The 18466-nt window shown below is 41.8% G+C and overlaps 2 protein-coding genes across 2 annotated transcripts in view; one reads left to right on the forward strand and one right to left on the reverse strand.

Moving 5' to 3' along the window:
- LOC113238179 (semaphorin-2A) overlaps nt 1-18466 on the forward strand; it is a 512200-nt gene that overhangs the window by 139166 nt on the left and 354568 nt on the right. The window lies entirely within an intron of this gene.
- On the reverse strand, nt 4176-6522 carry LOC113238291. Its single transcript, XM_026475128.1, has 5 exons — nt 5839-6522; nt 5659-5789; nt 5059-5593; nt 4563-4964; nt 4176-4487 (listed from the first exon to the last, which is right to left on the reverse strand). The coding sequence occupies exons 1-5, from the start codon at nt 6520-6522 to the stop codon at nt 4176-4178; spliced, it is 2064 nt and encodes a 687-aa protein (XP_026330913.1).

An 18466-nucleotide genomic window follows, 5' to 3' on the forward strand; every position in this document is an offset into this window, starting at 1 on the left:
GAAACTAGCTTTAAAATCAGATAAATAATATTGTTGAAAATGTTCACGTTTGTATTTCATACCAGTAAATAAAAAAAGTGCAAACTGTATTTAATTGTTTTTCACCAAGTTTGGTTTTAATTAAAAAAAAATATATGAATTCTCATTTTATATAATAGTAATCGTCTGTTTTTTTATCGTTGATTAATAAATTTTAAGTGGTGTTAATAGTAGAGACGCTTAAAATAACACGTCATGATAGGCGCACCCGCGTTTGCTTTTATGGGCCATGTGATATCACGCGATAAGCTCTCTGAGTGCTTTGAACCAAGTGTGTGAGTACTTACCGAAAACTGTCAAATTTTATTTAAATTATTCAAAAAGACATTATCTTTGTTATGAAAGGTTTCCTATTATTAATATATGTTATACTTAAACAAAATACTGGATAGTTCAGATAAAATTTAGTTAGGTTACTGTTTTGGAAATCACTCAACCGTGTGTCAAAGCAGTATCGTTCCGAAGTTGCAGCGAGCAGATGCTCTTTGAAATCAAATAGCCTCATCTAAGTTTACATTACACTTTCTCAATTAAAATAAACAATCGCACCGCGTCTCTTCACTTTATTTTCTATTAAACGAAAATATGAGATAATATAAGTTAGGTAACTGTTCGACTACTTGTTTAAATTCTGTTATTTGGATTAAAATAACAAGATTCTTTTGACTACGTGAATATCTTCGAACAGTTTTTTTTATAATACCAAGTAACGGAACGAACAAGTCGCAGGCCTGGTGGTAAGCGACACGCGCTTCCATAATGGGCATTGTAATGTCACTTAGAGCTTCGATAAGATCTGAGGTACACTGCCGACGTGCTGGTCACCCTAAGACAGTAGTTGACAAGTCCCATGTGCCTGTTATTTCACCAGCACCTCATCCTTCTAAAACGGAACGCAGTAATGCTCATACTACTGCCTGGCTGCAGAAATAGGTAAGGTAGCAGTACTTTTTTGAAAGAAATCTTTCACTTACTGCTACTAAAACAAAAATATAATATAGCTCTACTGCTACTAAATTGTGACCATCTACAACAAGCAGATTTTATAGTAAAGGCCAAGTGTGCACGTAGAGCTCTAATATAGTTCTCGGACAAAACACAAGTTTTTGGGAAAATGTGAACAAAAATTGCTAATAGAACACAAAACAACTTTTGAACTGCTACATCAGTGTCCATAATTAAATTCGAGCTCGCTTCAAACTTTCCACCTCTGTCATAGTTTAACGAAATTACAAACTGGCTACATAAAAGTAGAGTTATTAATACTATGGACACAAGGTTCAATATTACACAACAAAATGTTTTATAAAGCTAAAACCACAAATGCAGTTCAATCTAAATTTAAATTCTCGCTTCTTGTTCCATTTTTGAAGTCAGTTGATTATGTCCTAGTTATTTCCTGAATTAATAAAATGAAGGTTAATTTACGAAAATAAAATTAAAATGGTTTAGTTATGTTGTACGTATACGTTTCACGTATTACAATTAATTATTTTTATTTTTGTTCCAGGTATATAACAATATGTCCGCCGGGTAAATATCGCACTAGATTATGGTGAGGCAAAATTAAGACAAAAGCTCGCTTTGTAGTGCTTTTTGATTTAAAAAATAATATAATTAATTTTAATTACCGCTTTTCTTTAAGTTGGTAACTCAATGGATAGTATTGAAAACTGGTAAGGTTATTTCGATATTATTCGTAAAGTAAGTTAAACGAGAATTTTGCTAGCGGCCTCGGTAGCTCAATGTTTTGTAATGTGGGCGCTGGTCGAAGAGGCCTCGGATTCGATTCCCAGTACGAGCAGTTGGGGAAATTAACTTTTTCTGAATAGGTTTCTTAAATAGCAAAGATTAGAAGGGCACTGCCGTTGCGCCCGTAACCCTGGAACTTAAGTTGACTAGTCCAAGTGCCTGTAATTTTACCAGCACCCTTGCCTTTCAAAAACGGAACACAGTAGTGCTGACATTACTGCTTGGAGGCAGAAATAGGTAAGGTGACAGTACTACCCTTTTCTTTTTTCTTTTTTTTTTATCTCTGGGAAACGCGTTACGCGTACCGCTCGGCTCGGGGGGAGCTGCGAGCGGTTATGTGTGACTCCCGGGCTCTAGCCCGATATACACACTAAAACCCAGCGGTTAACCCCCACCGCCATAGCGAGGCGCCCCTGGATCCGCTTACGCATACTACAGGAACGCCTCGGAGGATGGTCCGCGTGAGCGGACCCCGGCCTTCAGAGAGTGCCCCGGGACAACACAAAGGCACCCTCACACTTGTGAGCACAGACTTGGAGATAGGGTCCCCCGACCCCTGACCCACGGCTCACTACAGCGGGGGAAGAAGGTGAGCGTAGTGCCTCCGTCCTTCGTCTCCCCAGCCGCCGTCTTCGGAGCGGGTCAGCGAGGGGGTCGTCCTCTCTGAGACGTTCCGAGGCCTGCGGATCGCCCGCGAGAAGAGTGGCCGCCGTCCACGACACCGTGCGATAACCCCGGATCGCTCTCACTGCTATGACCCTCTGCGGCCTCCGCAAGAAGGGTTTAAGTCGAGCGGTGAGAGCTTCCACCCAAACCGGTGCGCCGTACAGGGCCATACTCCGGATTATTCCTTAGTACAGGCGCCTGCAAACCGAGCCTGGTCCGCCTACGTTTGGCAAGAGCCGTCCTAGGGCGGCAGCGGTACCCACCAGCTTCGGAGCGAGTTGGGCAAAATGCGTCCTGAAATTCCACCTCCCTTCCAGTACAAGGCCCAGATATTTCATCTGAGCTTTGACTGGGATCGTCTCCCCAAAAAGGGTGATCCTTGCCTCCCTAGGGCGACCTCTGCGCGAGCCATGGAATAGGAGGGCCTCCGTTTTGTGTATAGAGACCCTCAGGCCCAACAGATGGATCCATTCTACCACCAGAGATGTCACTACGGTGCTCAACCGCGCGGCCTCTTCATAAGTCCTGCCCCGAGCAGTAACGAGGGTGTCATCTGCGTAACAGATCACCCTCGTCCCGGGAAGGAGCGGACCGCGTAGGAGCCAGTCAAAGCCAACATTCCACAACATGGGGCCCAGCACGGACCCCTGTGGAACGCGTGGACGCGCCTCTGGTGTAGCCTCCCGTCTCTGCCCTCCCATAGAACCACCCTGTCCTGAAGGTACGCCTCCAAAAGCTTTCTGAGATAGGGAGGTACTCCATGATACAGGAGCGCCTCTCTCAGTGTCTCGAACGGAAGGCTGTTGAAGGCGTTCTTGACGTCAAGGGAAACAGCCATGACCACCTCCCCCTTATCCACGGCGTCTGTCGTGAGACTCTTCAGGGCATCCAGGGCGTCGACAGTAGACCGCCCCGCCCTGAAGCCGTACTGGGCTTTCGAGAGACCAGGCCGCACCTCCTCGAGGTGTCTAACGAGACGGTTAACGAGGACCCTCTCGAAGAGCTTGGCCGTCTCGTTCAACAGTACGATGGCCTGTAGGCAGAAGGCGAGTCGATTGGACGACCCTCCTTCTGCAACAGACACAGTCGGCCCTGCTTCCATTGTTCCGGTAACTGCCCGCTACGTAGGCACGTGTCGAACAGTCCCCGGAGCAGCTTATTTAGGTATTCCGCTGCTAAGTACAGCACCCGATTCGGAACGCCGTCCGGTCCCAGTGCGGTCTTTTGCCCCGTAGTCGGAACAGGGCTGCTGCTATTTCTCCCTCAGTAACAGAGGGGACCTGCGAGAGACCCTCCTCCGGTGAGGAGGGTGGGGCCATCTCCGGGGGAGAGTGCTCAGGAGGGTCTGGGAAAAGCTCCCCTACCACCCTTCGCAGGAGATCCGGGACCACGGTCTCCGTGATGGGAGCGCTTTGGGCACGGAGTTTCTTCCGCGCCGCACGAGACGGACGACCCCATGGATCCCGATTTAACCCAGACAGGATTTCTTCTCTTGCACGGGTTTTGGCCTGGCTTATTGCCAGCTGCAGAGACTTCTTAAGGCGGTATGTCTCCCACAGCTGGCTCTCTATGTCCGGGGCATGGCCGTGACGGCGTCGGCACCGGACGTAGGCTCTCCGGGCAGCATTCCAGTCCGCTCGGACTTTCGCGATCTCCTCCGACCACCAGTAGACCTGATGGCGGGGAGGTCGTCGCCGGACCCGGGGCATGGCCGCGTCTCACACTGCAGTTAGAGGAGTATGCAGGCGGCTCGCCAAATCGTCGGCGGTGACGCCCTCTCTCACTCCAGCAAAGAACCAGCGCTGTACTATGGCAGCTTCCTCGACCATCTCCCGGTCCAGCCAACTTAGCGCCCAGCGTGTGAAGCGATTCGGTCTACGAATCGGGGCGGAATGTCCAAGGACCGCGGAGACCTCGAAACGGATATATAGGTAGTCCGACAAGGTCTCCACGTCCTCCACCACTCTCCAGTTTCTGGTCCTGAGCGCGACCGCGGGAGTAGCGAACGAGACGTCCACTACGGACCCTCCCTGTTATCGCACACAAGTCTGAGCAGTCCCTCTATTCAGGAGGGACAAACCAGAGAGTATACTCCAGATCTGTACAGCACCACCTCGCGCGTCTGAGACGAGATTACCCCACGCTTGCGACTTCGCATTAAGATCGCCGAGGACAATAACTTGTCTTGGCGCTTGTCGCAACACCGCTGTCCTGACGGAGTCAAGAAATGTCTCAAACTCCGCCAGGGAGCGGTTGGGGGAGAAGTACGTTCCAATTATTATGTACTCCCCCCACCCAGTCACTACATACACTGAGCCCCTTTCCAGAGTGGTGAGAGGGGGGCCCATGCCGTTCCTCACGACCGCTATTAGGCCGTCCAGGCCCCCTGTCCAGTTTTCATGAGCAGGGATGTAATACGGCTCGCAGGTCACCACTAAGTCTATTTGCCACTGCGCCATGGACTGCAGGAGCAGATCTTGAGCTCCGGCGCAGTGGTTAAGATTCGACTGGAGAAAGCTAGTGTGTTGAGATGACATCATTCCGACATAATACTAGCCTCCTCCCGCGTCTGTTGGCGATCGACATTAATGGCGGTCTGACCGCTTTTCGTTTCATGGGAGGTGGTTTGCGGCTCCTCCCCCCCATGCGGTGGTCCGATGGACGTCCGGCGTCGGCACAGACCGCGCAGCGCAGCACGCCTTTGCAGTTGGAGGCCTGATGGCCCTCGTTGCCGCATCGAAAGCACAGGTCTTCACGACTGCTGCCCGAAGTACACATAGGCCTCGTATGGCCAAGGCCAAGGCACCGATAACAGCGGAGCGGGCGCTGCTCTAGGGCTTGTACCTTAGCAGAGCTCCAGCCGACCAGTATCCTCCCCGCTTCAGCCAGCGTCTTGGCTGTGCTTATTGGGCACTGCACTATCACAGAACCCATCCCGCCTGGGCCAGGGCGGATCTCCAGGACTTTGACCAGGTCTGTTGTGCACTGCCCAGTCCTTACCACCGCAGCGGCCACCTTCTGAGTCGTCAAGACCCGAGATGCGGATATCCGCAGTATTTGTGGGTCGGGTGACGCTGGCCAGTCCGTCAAGTACAGGGCGGAGCTGTTCCGCCAGCCGGTCGGCTGCCAGTGCACCCTGAGGTCGCGACAGCTCTAGTATCTGGCTCCTATCCTGGCTCTAATCTGGCCCCGGTGGCCGACTGGCGGAACTTGACACCCTCTATGCCTAGCCCCGCCAGGTCAACGCGTGCCTCCGCTTCAGCCAGCGCCTGCGCATAGGTCACGCCTTTCTGTGTCGCTTCAGGCAGCAGACTTATTACCACCGCGGCAGACTGCGGGGGCTTAAGTTTGGTCTTGGTTTTAGTTTGGTGTGCCAGTGACCTTGCTGGGTACAGGCGTGGCACTAGTGCCCTTGTCAGCTGAGGATTTCTTCTTTCTTTTCCTCCTCTTCTTCTTCTTTTCTATCGTGATCCAGTTTTCTTGGGCTACGGAGGAAGCCTCTGCTGCTGGGGAGGCATTCCCAGCTTGCAGTGGTCCAGGCACTAGCTTTCGTTGGCCACTGTTCGGCTTGGACACCACTGCGGGCACCACCGACACTCGTGTCGGTGGCTTTGGAGGCTTGGGCTTCGCCGGCGGTTTCACGGGCCTTTTGTCTACCAATGGAGAAAGGACCATGATTGGCCTAGCCTCATCCGCATCGGCTGTTCTCCGTCGGTCAGCCGCCAGAGGGGGGCGATGGACCACCGGAGGAAGCAGGCGCTCCTCGATCGCCTCAAGACGGGCGTTCACCATGGTGCTAACCGAGGTGATTATCGAGCGCTTCAGATCGTCCAGCATGTCCCCATCCAATAATAGCGGTCGAAGTGATGCTTCCGCGGAGGTCTCCAGCATAGAAGCTCGCATGGCGACCCGCATGTCTTGGAACTCGCGCCTGTGCGCGGCAAGGTCGGCTTTGAGATTTTCGACCTCCCTCTTGAGCCGACTGTCTGCTCTGAGACGACGTGCCTCCTCCGACTCCGTCCGCGTTGCCAAGGCTTCTAAGTTAACGGAAAAATTTGTTGACATTTTAATAAATGTAATGTAAAAATAAATAAATCGATCCTTGGGGGTCTCTGACCACCTCCACGGTGAGTTTTCTTATTTTTGAGTATCGATTATCACATTGTTAAATTTGATTATTTATTACAATTCTTTGAACGTCCTACATTTAATTTACTATTACTTTGGAATTGCTCGTGGTACTTATTCCAGACAAGCCGATAATTGCGAAACCTATTTCTTTATCATAATTGTCTTTTTAAAATTAACATTGAGATATTTAATAATCAACGAAGCCGCACCGCGCACGTCTCTATGCAGAGTTGCCAACTAAACGACTTTGTCCCTTTATGTGACATTTTGACATCAAAAACGTCTTTTATTTGTAGCGACAAAAATTTTGGTATTTTTTGGCGCGTATTTAATTAGGTTTAATCGTTTAAATTTTAACATTATTTATATTTTAATATTAAGTTGCATTTTGCCTGTACTGTGACCATAAAGTTCTGGCCAATCAAATGGACCTTCTGTTTAGTGATATTTGCATTAGTCTAGTTAGCAATACTTTTTAATTCATAAATTAGCTCAAAATGCCTGGTATTTCCTATTCAAGTGAGAACACTTTTATTTCTTCTGCGAGTGCTAATGATACAAACGCCGCCTGTGGGGCAGTAGATGTACTAGCACGATTGATTCGCTTACGGTTGTTGCATCGCTAAAGGTTTAATTGTGGGCGAATATTTTTCAACTGCTCTGATTTTATATTTAAAGTAAATAAACTCATGTATGTAGGCTTCTTAACCACCTTGTATATACATATACACATGTCACAATGTCTAAAAAAATATTTAGGAAAAAAAAAATTGTTTTTTGTATTCTATACCTTTTGTTATGTTTGATGTTGTTTATTTTGTTTTTATATTCAAGAGAAGAGAGCCTGAGAGGAGACCCGTGCCCAATGCTGGACACAGGTCTCCTCTCAGGCGAGGGCTTAGGCCGTAGTCCGAAACGCTGACCCAATGCGGGCTGGGGAGTTCACAAGTTTTTTGAGGGTTGTAAACCTTATTCGATGTGCAGATTTCATCATGATGTTTTACTTCACAAATAAAATTTCGCATATTAAGTACGAGAAACTCGGAGGTGCGAGCCCGGCGTCGAACCCACGGCCTCTGCTTGAGACGCTGTAGATCAAACCATTAGGCTACCAGGGCTTATTATGAAAACATCAATTAAGTGTAATTAATTCAGCTAATTCACAGGACAAGCTAATAAACACATTCACAAATACGGACGTCCTAAAAACAATGGGGGAAGTTTAAAAAAAGGCGGCCCAGACAGTCCTTCACTTTTTGCCTCTTCACAGGGCAACGCTACGTATTTGAGAAGAAAATTTTCGATGTTGAAAGACTTGTAAACAGGCGTATTATTAGCAATATACATTATATTAAAACCTTTGAACTGAGTTTATTACTTCAATTTTGCTTTAAATATAATATTCAGTAATATAATTTGTATATGTATTTGGAGGAATATAAATGTCGCCCTTGAAATATACGTTTAATATAAATTTAATATATACGTGGAGCGCATTATAAGTTTCCGGAATGAAAACAAAAAAATACCATAAATGGTCAGAAATGAATTTATTGTTTCTGAAACTATTCTCCATTAGCGTTAATGTACTTTATCATATGAATGAACCACTTTTGAAAACATTTAAGCCACTCCTCCGTGACAATCTCTGAAACATATTTTTCATACTCTTCGACAGCCTCTTCTGGTGATGAAAATCGTTGACCTCGTCGTTCTTAATTTTTGGAAATAAATAAAAGTCACATGGTGCCAGTTCGGGATTGTACGCGGGATGGCTCATAAGGTCAACGATGTTCACCTTCAAAAATTTATTTGTCTGTCTGGCCGTGTGAGAACTGGCATTTTCGTGGTGCAAGATGATACGGCGCTTACGGTTATTTTTACGGAGTTTACCAATCACTATTCACAGTACAACGATTCTCCGAAGCAACAGTAGCCACGTATCCTGTATTATTAAAAAAAGAAGCAAGCACTTTGGTTGGTTTCGGCTCATCTCGAAAGACCCATACGCTCGATTGCTGCTTTGTTTTAGGATCGTAACTATAACCAGAAAACAAATATGTAATGAGCACGGACACTTTCCGCCCCTCCCTAGCTTTAGATACATCACCACGCCCCGCACATTGACGGTCACATTGACTGAACGAGAACAAGGCTCTCGGCGAGCCGTTTTCGCGCTAAGACGGCTTTGATATTTGAATATAGTTTTCATTTATTCATTACGATATTTGTACGTTAATATATAACATCAGTGTACGTTAGTACTTATAATGGTCGTGAATTGTGCTGTGTCCGGCTGTTTATAACCAATCATCTAAACGGGATAAAAAGAGGAGTTTCTCTCTGTTTTTGAAAGATAAAACGTAGTAAGTAAATAAACTTATGTCTGAGTCTCATTCATTTATTGTTTTCTTTAGTGCAGAGTAATATATAATACAGATTTATTGTATCAATATAATAAGACGCCATAACTTCGTGAGCTAGACAATGGCTCTCGAATTTTCAATTTGTATTGCTGATAAATATTAGTAAAGAACATATCTAATTATTAACTAGATAATGAAAAAGTTGGACACGCAATTTCAAATACTTTGGTTACCCTATTTAAAGGTACCTGTCCAAAATATAACATTTTAAGTGCTTTTTATATTTTTAAATAAATCTTCAATATTATTCTAGTTAGTGAATTAATGAAAAATATAATATTATATCGATATAAATATGTAATGAACATGTGTAACTATTAAGATTCTATAATAGAATTATGGATAACAGATTCGTGTTACAATTTTCGCTAATAGTACGAGGAAGGGATGGGTAACCCTGCCACTTCTCGCACACATTTGCACGTGTGCAGATAGCATCTTGCTGTATGTAATATTAGTAGGTAAATAATTTTCAACCGTCGTATGGAGTGTCCGGGGTACACGTGTGTGTGTGTGTATATATATATATATATATATATATCATAGTACAGATAAAACAAGGCTCATCTAATTTTGCGGATATTGTCTGGACTGTTACATAGTGACATACGCTGCAATATCCCCGAAAACATATCCTCTAGGAAGGCGAAATTACAAACATCCACAAACATCCAAAAGGCCAAAATGGCGCTATGGTACTTTCGCCTTTCCAGAGACGATTCCAAGTTATCTACCCGTATTGGACCAGTGTGGTGGCCTTGACCCTCTTTTCAAAGAAGACCGTGCTCAGCAGTGGGATCTTATACTTCAGAAACTTTTTTATCGCAATCGGATGTATAGTAATGGAATGCATAAGAGACAAACAAACAAACAAACAAACAAACAAACAAACAAACGTACATACACTTTTTTATACAGAGCGTCTCACGGTTATAGGCCACTACTAAATATTGTAGGTAGGATATCATAATTTTACTTCATGGAGACATTGTTTTTTTTTTTAATTACTAATACTGCATTCAAAGACTTTTCTTATGTTATCTGCGGACGGGACGAACAAGTCGTGCACCTGGTGGCAAGCGTCACGCATGTCTACAAAGACCTGAGGGGCACTACCACTGCGCCTGTCACCCTGAGACATAAGTTGACAAGTCCCATGTGCCTGTCTTTTCACCAGCACATTACATTACCTTACCTTACATTTATTAGCATATTACTGCTAATAAAAAAAATTCTGACCTCATGTGGGTATCCAGCAGGCCAAATTTTATGATGTCAATCAAAATCGTTAAGTTCACCTACCCTCATTTCTTTAACATTTTTATTGCATACATATAAAGGATACTTTTCACCCTGCTGCAACTGAACTACTGTTCGTAGTTGGGAGAATCTACAACTAACCGTAGATTTAATGTACTCTGTGGAGTCCTATTTCGCCGTGTGCGCAATACCACTTGTGTTTTACTATGTTATTGTACTGTACTTAAACACTGGTCGGTGATAAATCAAGTGATCAGCATCGTAACTGGTAGTCTCCTCTGACCGCCACCGCGCCAACGGAACCCACGCGTTCCACCGCATTTGTCGAAGACGGAAATTGAGAAAAAGCCCTGCTAAGGACAACATACGTCACGAAACCCACTTCTAAGTTTAGTGTAGTATATTCAGTTGTTCAGCACTCGTTTTACCTTCCGAATCGTCCATCTCCAGACATTCCTGTACATAAAGTCCACTTTTCTTCTTAAGGGTCACAATAAAGGAACCACCTATCAACCGGCTCGTAAGGTAAAGGTAAATAATGTTTTACATTTCAATTTAGGAAAACGGTATTCGTACTTTTTTGGGGATACGAGAATGATTTAATAAACAAAAAAGCAATTTGACAATATGGACGAGTTCAATATATAAGCAACTACAGTTGGCAAAATAAAACTATAATAAATTTTCTAACCATCATAAAGTACACATAAATTTGACAACGCAACAATGATTTAAAACTTTCAGCGTCATTTTAGATTCATTCATTTTTGTAGAGATAACACGCTAACAAATTGGGATTCAACGACAAATCTCCAAGTTACATCCAATTATACCAATTGAAAATGCTTCCGCTAATTCACGCCTACATACACTAATTACGCAACTGAAACAAAAGACAAACGTAAAGTGTGTGTTTATAACACACACATGAACTGACACATTGAAGCAAAGAAATTTGAAAGGAATTTTTATTCTCCGCTTTTTTACTTGCGGACGGAAAAGTACGTCCTTAATTGCGGTTGGGTAGTTACATATGGTATGACGTCCCAGGTTACAGCTTTTGCCACTCGTGTGTTCATGCTAGGGTGGCACATAATTCTTTGACGTACCACTTGTTGTTAGAATACGGTAGATGTAATTTGAAACACAAAATAGTCTGAATCCACCTGTATACCTACTGCATTTTTGAAGTACTTTTGATGGAGAGAGTATTATGTCTTTAGGTAGATATGCTACTTTATACAAATATAATTGTAACCTTTTTTGCTTATTGTATCACATTGTACTGGACACGGGTCTATTCTTAGAGCCAGCGCATGCAGGCGGACTGGAAAGTAGAAGACATTAAATTTAGCAATGTCCATTTTATGCTGTTTCAATTGATATAAGGTACAAATTGCAATGCTCTTGAGACCGACCTCAGAGCATCGCTGCTCTTTGTGCTGACCCGTAGGCTCAATTTATATTACGGCGGAACGGAATGGAAGCGAATTTTTGTAACGATATTTAACAAAGCATAATTAAGTTTATGGTCAATTGAGAAACGTACAAACTAGATACGAGCTGACTAATGCGGATTGGGGACTTTACACTTTTACCAATGATTGTGAATTTTGATCAATATTCAAGTTTTCATCCCGAAGTTTTTAAGAAACTGCTACTACTACTATTATACATGCCGCCCTGGGGATTCAAACCAAGAAGCAACCTTTCTCTTACCTGGCTACTACCGTTTTTTGTAATCACGAATTTTGAGTAAAAAGCAGTTTTACAAATACGATATTTTTCATCTCTATATTTTAATGATCATCGTATATTATAGGGAAAAGAGTAGGGTAGGTATAATTACGGTGCTTAAGCGCCTTTAGAACGTGATAAATTGTTGTAGAAGACAGCTAGGGCACGTTACGCCTACGTACCATATTTTCTGAATTGTTTATTTATGAAAATGTTTAGACCTTAAAACTTTAAAACCTTATCTTACCTTATCCCTATCTAGGAGTAATTATTCCCAGCAAGCTTAGTTTCAGAGCTCTGATTATTATAAAAATATTAAGACATTAAGTTCAACTTGGTGAGAAAAACATCGACTGTACGTAAAGCTTGTTTAACATAGAGTATGAATGGGCCCTTTTGATGGAAATTTAATGAGGGAGCCTTTATGGCTGACCGGTGGACAAGGGCATATGAATGAAATGTCCAACCCCTTGCATTTTCAACGCTCTATTGCCCTATCTAAACGAACCTCCTTTATGTACTTTATTTTAGAGATAATATTATCTTTGCCTATGTTGTTTTTACATTTATTACTATTTGCTAGTTTTGCGGAATTTATTATAAATAAGGGTTTTGTTCTGCAGCGGAAAGATAGTCCGGTGGCATTCACATTCTGTTTTTCCTGCTAGATATTGTCGCTTAAACTATTTCTTCTAATATTTTTATTTTTATTATTTAGTTATTAAACTTTTCTAGTCTTCGCATTCCGCTATCAGCCAGCTGGCAACAGAATATTTTTTTATAATACCAAGTGAATGATGGGACAAATAAGTCGTGTGCCTGGTGTTAGGCGACCGACACGCCTATCCATAACAGTTGCAGTGCCACTCAGACCTTTAAATCCCAAAGTTTTTAGGGGCACTGCCACTGCGCCTATCACCCTGAGACATATGTTGACAAGTCCCATGTGCCTGTAATTTCATCAGCACCCTCATCCTTCAAAAGCGGAACGCAGCAATGATCACACTACTGCTTGGCGGCAGAAGTAGGTAAGATGGCAGTACTTCCCTGGACGAACTCATTCACAAGGGTTCTACTGCATTCCAAATTTTGCAAATGATATTTTGTTTCTACTAGCCTTTATAAAATCGTATCGCAAAGTTTATTTTTATATTTGTTGTTATCGTTATGTCAGTCGTTCATTTAATATAAAGACTAATTTTTTTAACGGGTGTTGGTGGTCAAATCCGAAACTACGAATAATAGTAAGAAATAATGGAGTCGATTTTGATAAAAACTAAAACTTCATCTGTTATAGTTAGGCGTACTACTTACCTGCAGGCAGACGTCTTTATTCCGTTACGTGATATCTTAATAAATACTATACGGTTAACTTAAATTATACGATAAGCTTGCGTGACAGGTGAACAAATTTCAATTACTTACCTTGTTGGCATTTAAATTAAAAGTTAAACAAATTCAAACATTCCCTATTTCGCTCCGAGCGTCACTCAGGCATATTCCTTGGTATGATCTTTAACGAAGTAAAATTGCTTCAGGAAGATTGCGCAGTTTTTTAAAAAGGAGACGCTGGAAGTGAGAGATAATGTCGTTGTTTTTTTATGATGCAAAGTGACGAGTCGACCAAGTCGTGCATCTTGTGGTAAGTGACACTCACACACAACTGTCCACAACAGTCGCAGTGCCACTCAGAGTTCTGAGTTTTGTAGTTACAAATTACTAAAATCTGCGGGGCACTGCCACTGCGCCTCAGCGTCATCCTGAACCATAAGTTGACAAGTCCCATGTGGCTTGGCAGAAATAGTAAAATGGCAGTACTTTCATGGACGAACTCTTTCACAAGGAGTTCTATTTCTATTAAATACTCCACTGATATTTGATAGGAGCGATGGAAATTGGTCGACGACGGAATTGAGCTGTATGGCTTTTCCCCGGTATCTTCGTCCAACTCTCATCTACATGGTCAAATGCAACTATTTCTTCATACTCAACTGACTACTCACTGAATACAGTTGCTTCAGAACACACTTTCAAAAGCTGTACTATATTGCTACGTGGCTTGGTTTGAGTCCAGTGATTGGAGATCACGCATTACAAGAACGCGAGCTATAAGCCGAACTAAGGAATGTCATGTTTGACAGTCTTGAGTGTAAATGTAATAAAGCCATTTCTCAGCTCTCACTAATAAGTAGATGAAGTTCCTTGACTACGAAGAATTCCGTAAGTTTGCGTATTTGCGGCTTTATAAAATGGAAGTTGTACGAAAGTTAATACCCTACCACAGGGCAAATCGACGCGCATTACTGTGCGATACTTGTACACGCCGAAGAAAGGGATACTCTATAGAAAGGGTAGTGATAAAAAATTGTAGGGAGTCCAGTCGCGCGTCATAGACAAGAGTCCTGAGCAAGTACCATGAGCGCCTCCTAAAATTAGGACCGTCAGACAGAAAGAATGTGGAGGTAGGTGGTGATTTAGTCGTTATTCAGATCCTTAATTTGTTTTGCAGCAAGAACAGGAACTGAATATTTAAGCTATTAATGTTATTAGTCCTTTGAGTCATATCAACAATTTATTAACTTACAAAAAAACTTTGTTGGCTGAGAACCAACTGAGATATTTAGTTCCAATAAAGTATTAGATGATGTAGTCTTTATTGTCATGGAACTACAAAATTATTTTCCGTAACAAAGTTTTGTTGTCATGGAGCTACGAAATCATATATGCACTTTGTGCATGACAATAAGAACTTTGTTATAGGAACTAAACACTTTTGTCGGCTCTCAACCAATAAACCTTTTTTTGTGAATGTTTCCTTATCTATTAAATCAATTTCCATTATTCCTTGGTCATAACAATAGTGTGCACAGAAGAATAAAAAATTGTTTTCAAATTAGCTCTTGTTGCAGCGGGCTGAGTAGAAAATGAGCCTACAAAAATGACTAAGTAAACTAGCGAAGGTTTTCAGCCGTTTTTTGTCCGCTTCTCTTTACACACAGCGATTTTAACAAGGTGCTTAACTATTCACTGTACAATTTAAGCTTTGCCTTAGCTTCCTCGTTAAAGTACGAGTGCTTTAATTTATAAAAAGTGGTAGCTTAACCAAAAGTAAGGTCTAATTTTCGTAACATTGCTTCTTATTTGTAACGTTTTTCAGAGTTATATTCCACTAAGGGAGACACCACTTCTTGAGAATAATAAATTTTTAAAACTTGTGAAAATCTAGAGCAAAAAAACATTACATAGGTAATGCAAAAGTTGTTCCATAATAATTCTTGATCCATAATAATTTTATTTCTTATCGAGTTCTTAGTATTTCGCGATTGTTACACACAGGTCCCATGGTCACGGTTGAATGGAACCTGTAAAGGGTCCGAAACGTCGGTTTGTTTGAAAAAACAAATGTACGCGATTTAAACCCGGAAAAATAGTTTATATTTCCTATTTTTTTTCTTTTTCGCACAGTTAATAAATAACGTAGTAAGTTTAAAACTATATTTAAAAATTTTCACTACTTGAATTCGGGTATTAACGCAACCTTTCGTGCGCTGACGCAGTAGCCGCCGATCAGCTGTCGTCGGCTACGTACGGACGCGATTGGAAATTCGCAGGAAGCAGATTCCGTTTCGGAATTCCGTTTCGGTATTACCAGGGCAGTAAAACCATACAAATCACGGACTTATCGCACACATACATTAGCATTCTATTCGAATTTTATTCCGGTTCGAAATTCCTTATGGTGGCTTGTGTATTTGGGATTCCTCGCGGAAAAAACCGTTCTGAATGCTAGTCTGCCATAGATATTGCAGGGTCGCATCACACAGTCGTAAATTTCGTACGTTTTTCGTACGTCTCTCAATTGACTCTTGTTATTCCGAACGGAAATATTCCGAAACGGAATTTCGAAACTGAATTTCGACTGTATGTGGCCGGTCTTACAATACTATGTCGAGCCGAGTCGTACGAAACGCACAACGACTTTTTCACTCTTACGTTCATGGGCATAAAGCTCTTTTTGTCCGCCGTAATACGATTCTGCGTTAATAAGTATGGCGACTCCCTAACCCGAAACTTCGTAATATTGCATTATAACTTTCACTAGAAGACACAAGTTTTCGATTTCCAAAAATTTGCTAATTATCTTTACATCGAAGTAAATAAAAGTATTTACGTTTGTTATAAAAAGTTTATGTTAATGAAATAAAAAAATAGACCAGTTAATGTCTGATATTTGCTTAGAAATATAAGAATTAGAAGTTTGGGTGTTTTGTGATTGAAATGTAGGCAATACGAAAAAGCTATTGATGTACTTGGGTTATCATGTCACTTGCTCTATAAAACCTGTCTTACAAATTAAATAGGATAATCCAACTAGCATAAAAACCACCTGCAGAATTTGAAATAGGTTTCGCAAAGAAAAATATATTTTCGTATCGAATTTTTCGTAGAACTTATAAGTTTACGCAAAGAGAATAGGTACCCAGAAAAGAATTTTCGGGGAAACTGTAATCATTATTTCGTTTGAATACTTTTGCGATAAATGTAAGTCAATGCTATTATATATATAAATTATACTGATTTATTCTGTTCTTGAATTGCCTTGATAACCATTTCCCGCTGTATAAATAATAATTTTAATTAAGATTTGTATTAAGATATAGATATAAGCGATAGCTCACCGCGCTGGTACTCCAGCGAGAGAACTGTTACTTCTCAATTAAGGGGTTTCTAAGTTTAATTCTATGTTACGTACATATGCAAATGTTAAGTAGCAATACCTCTCGCTAATAGTGAATGAAAACATCGTGATGAAACCTACATGTCGACGACGATTAGTACCTTCAGAAAACGTCTGAAGTGACTTTAACCGTGAGATCTGTAATCGGTCGATGTAACGATGATTAAAATAAGCATTAAGTAAATGTTTTGGTATTTTATTCATTTATATTTTGGACCACATATTAGGTACACAGTTGTGTTACATTAGTACCTACCTACCTACATTATTACTTAGTAACTAAAAATGTTATAATTATTAATACAAAGATCGAACCCTCCGAAAAAATTTCTTTGATCCCGCCGGATTCGAACCGACGTCTTCTAGCATAGCGCGTCAGACGCTATACCAACTAAGCCACGGAACGAATCAGCGGACCTCAGGAGTTTTTCTATGTGTTTGTTATCGTGTTTTTGTATTTGGTTTTTGCAACGAGCCTTTTTATAGCCGTAGCGTCATCTATGAGAAATCTTAAGTATTTCGTCACCCAGTTACATACCTTTACAGCTACCAGCCCTGGCTTGAGATGTCGCTGCAAATACAAAGACACGACAACAAACACATAGGAAAATTCGTAAGGTCGGCTGGTTCGTTCCGTGGCTTAGTTGGTATAGCGTCTGACACGATAAGCTAGAAGACGTCGGTTCGAATCCGGCGGAATCGAATAAATTTTTTCAGAGTGTTCGAACTTTGTATTAATAATTATAACAAACTAGTGGAGTAATTTCACAAAAAATATAATTGAATATCAATTCAATAAAAAATTAAATTGACGATGTTTTTTATGATACCATGTGACGGGACGAACAAGTCATGCGCCGGATGATAAGCGTCACGTCTGTCCATAACAATTGCAGTGGCCCTCAGAGCTATAAATCGCAAAGATCTGAGGGGCGATGCCACTGTGCCCGTCACCCTGTGACGTAAGCTGACAACTCTCATGTGCCTGTAATTTCACCAGCACCCTTACCCTTCAAAGCCGGAACCCAGTAGTGACCACCTATCTGCTTGGCGGCAAAAATAGGTAAGATGGCAGTACTTCCCTGGACGAGCTCTTTTACAAGATACTGCTACTAAATTTTGATTTCGTTCTTTGTGTGAGCTCCCACTTCAATGATCAATCAAATTTCTTGGAAATCATCTTGAAGGTGCTATTAGTGCTACCACATGCTCTGTTTGTAAGCGAGGCCATTTTCTTGTGCTGTACGGCTTTAGCAGACATTGAAGCACTTCAGAAGATGTTGTAATATTGGACGTGCAGAGCCTTCGAGCATATCGCACCCACATTATAAGTAAAAACAAAAAAGTTAAAATTTATTTATTACATTATCATTACTTAAGAATTCATAATATGTTAATTCAAAATCTACATACCTAATTATTAAACATTTTGGGATTTGCGGTTCATGTCTTGGTATTTCTACTGGTAAGGAGAATAAAAAAACATATAGTTTGTATAGCTGGAACCACAAACTTCGCTATTTAACCAAATAGAGCAAATGGGTGCGAAAGCGAAACGTGTAGCGTCTTTTTCTCTTCTCGTCTCTTATTGTATGAACATAAAGTTTTTTCTGACTAGCTCAAGCCTCGCTCAAGATTCTCCGTTAATGATTGTAATGATAATAACTAACAATTGTAATGATAATAATTGTAATGATAATAATTGTAATGATAATAA

The sequence above is a fragment of the Hyposmocoma kahamanoa genome, unplaced genomic scaffold, assembly GCF_003589595.1.
Source record: "Hyposmocoma kahamanoa isolate Upper Pololo Valley unplaced genomic scaffold, ASM358959v1 95, whole genome shotgun sequence".
In the NCBI taxonomy this organism is placed as follows: Eukaryota; Metazoa; Arthropoda; class Insecta; order Lepidoptera; family Cosmopterigidae; genus Hyposmocoma; species Hyposmocoma kahamanoa.

Excerpts from the sequence above, each read along its gene's own strand:
- LOC113238291 (XM_026475128.1), bottom strand. The coding sequence starts at position 6,522 with ATGTCAACAAATTTTTCCGTTAACTTAGAAGCCTTGGCAACGCGGACG. Across the intron at positions 5,790-5,838 it reads CCACGCCTGTACCCAGCAAG|TCTGCCGCGGTGGTAATAAG; the intron begins GTCACTGGCACA and ends AAGCCCCCGCAG. Across the intron at positions 5,594-5,658 it reads GAGGGTGTCAAGTTCCGCCA|GGTGCACTGGCAGCCGACCG; the intron begins GTCGGCCACCGG and ends TCGCGACCTCAG.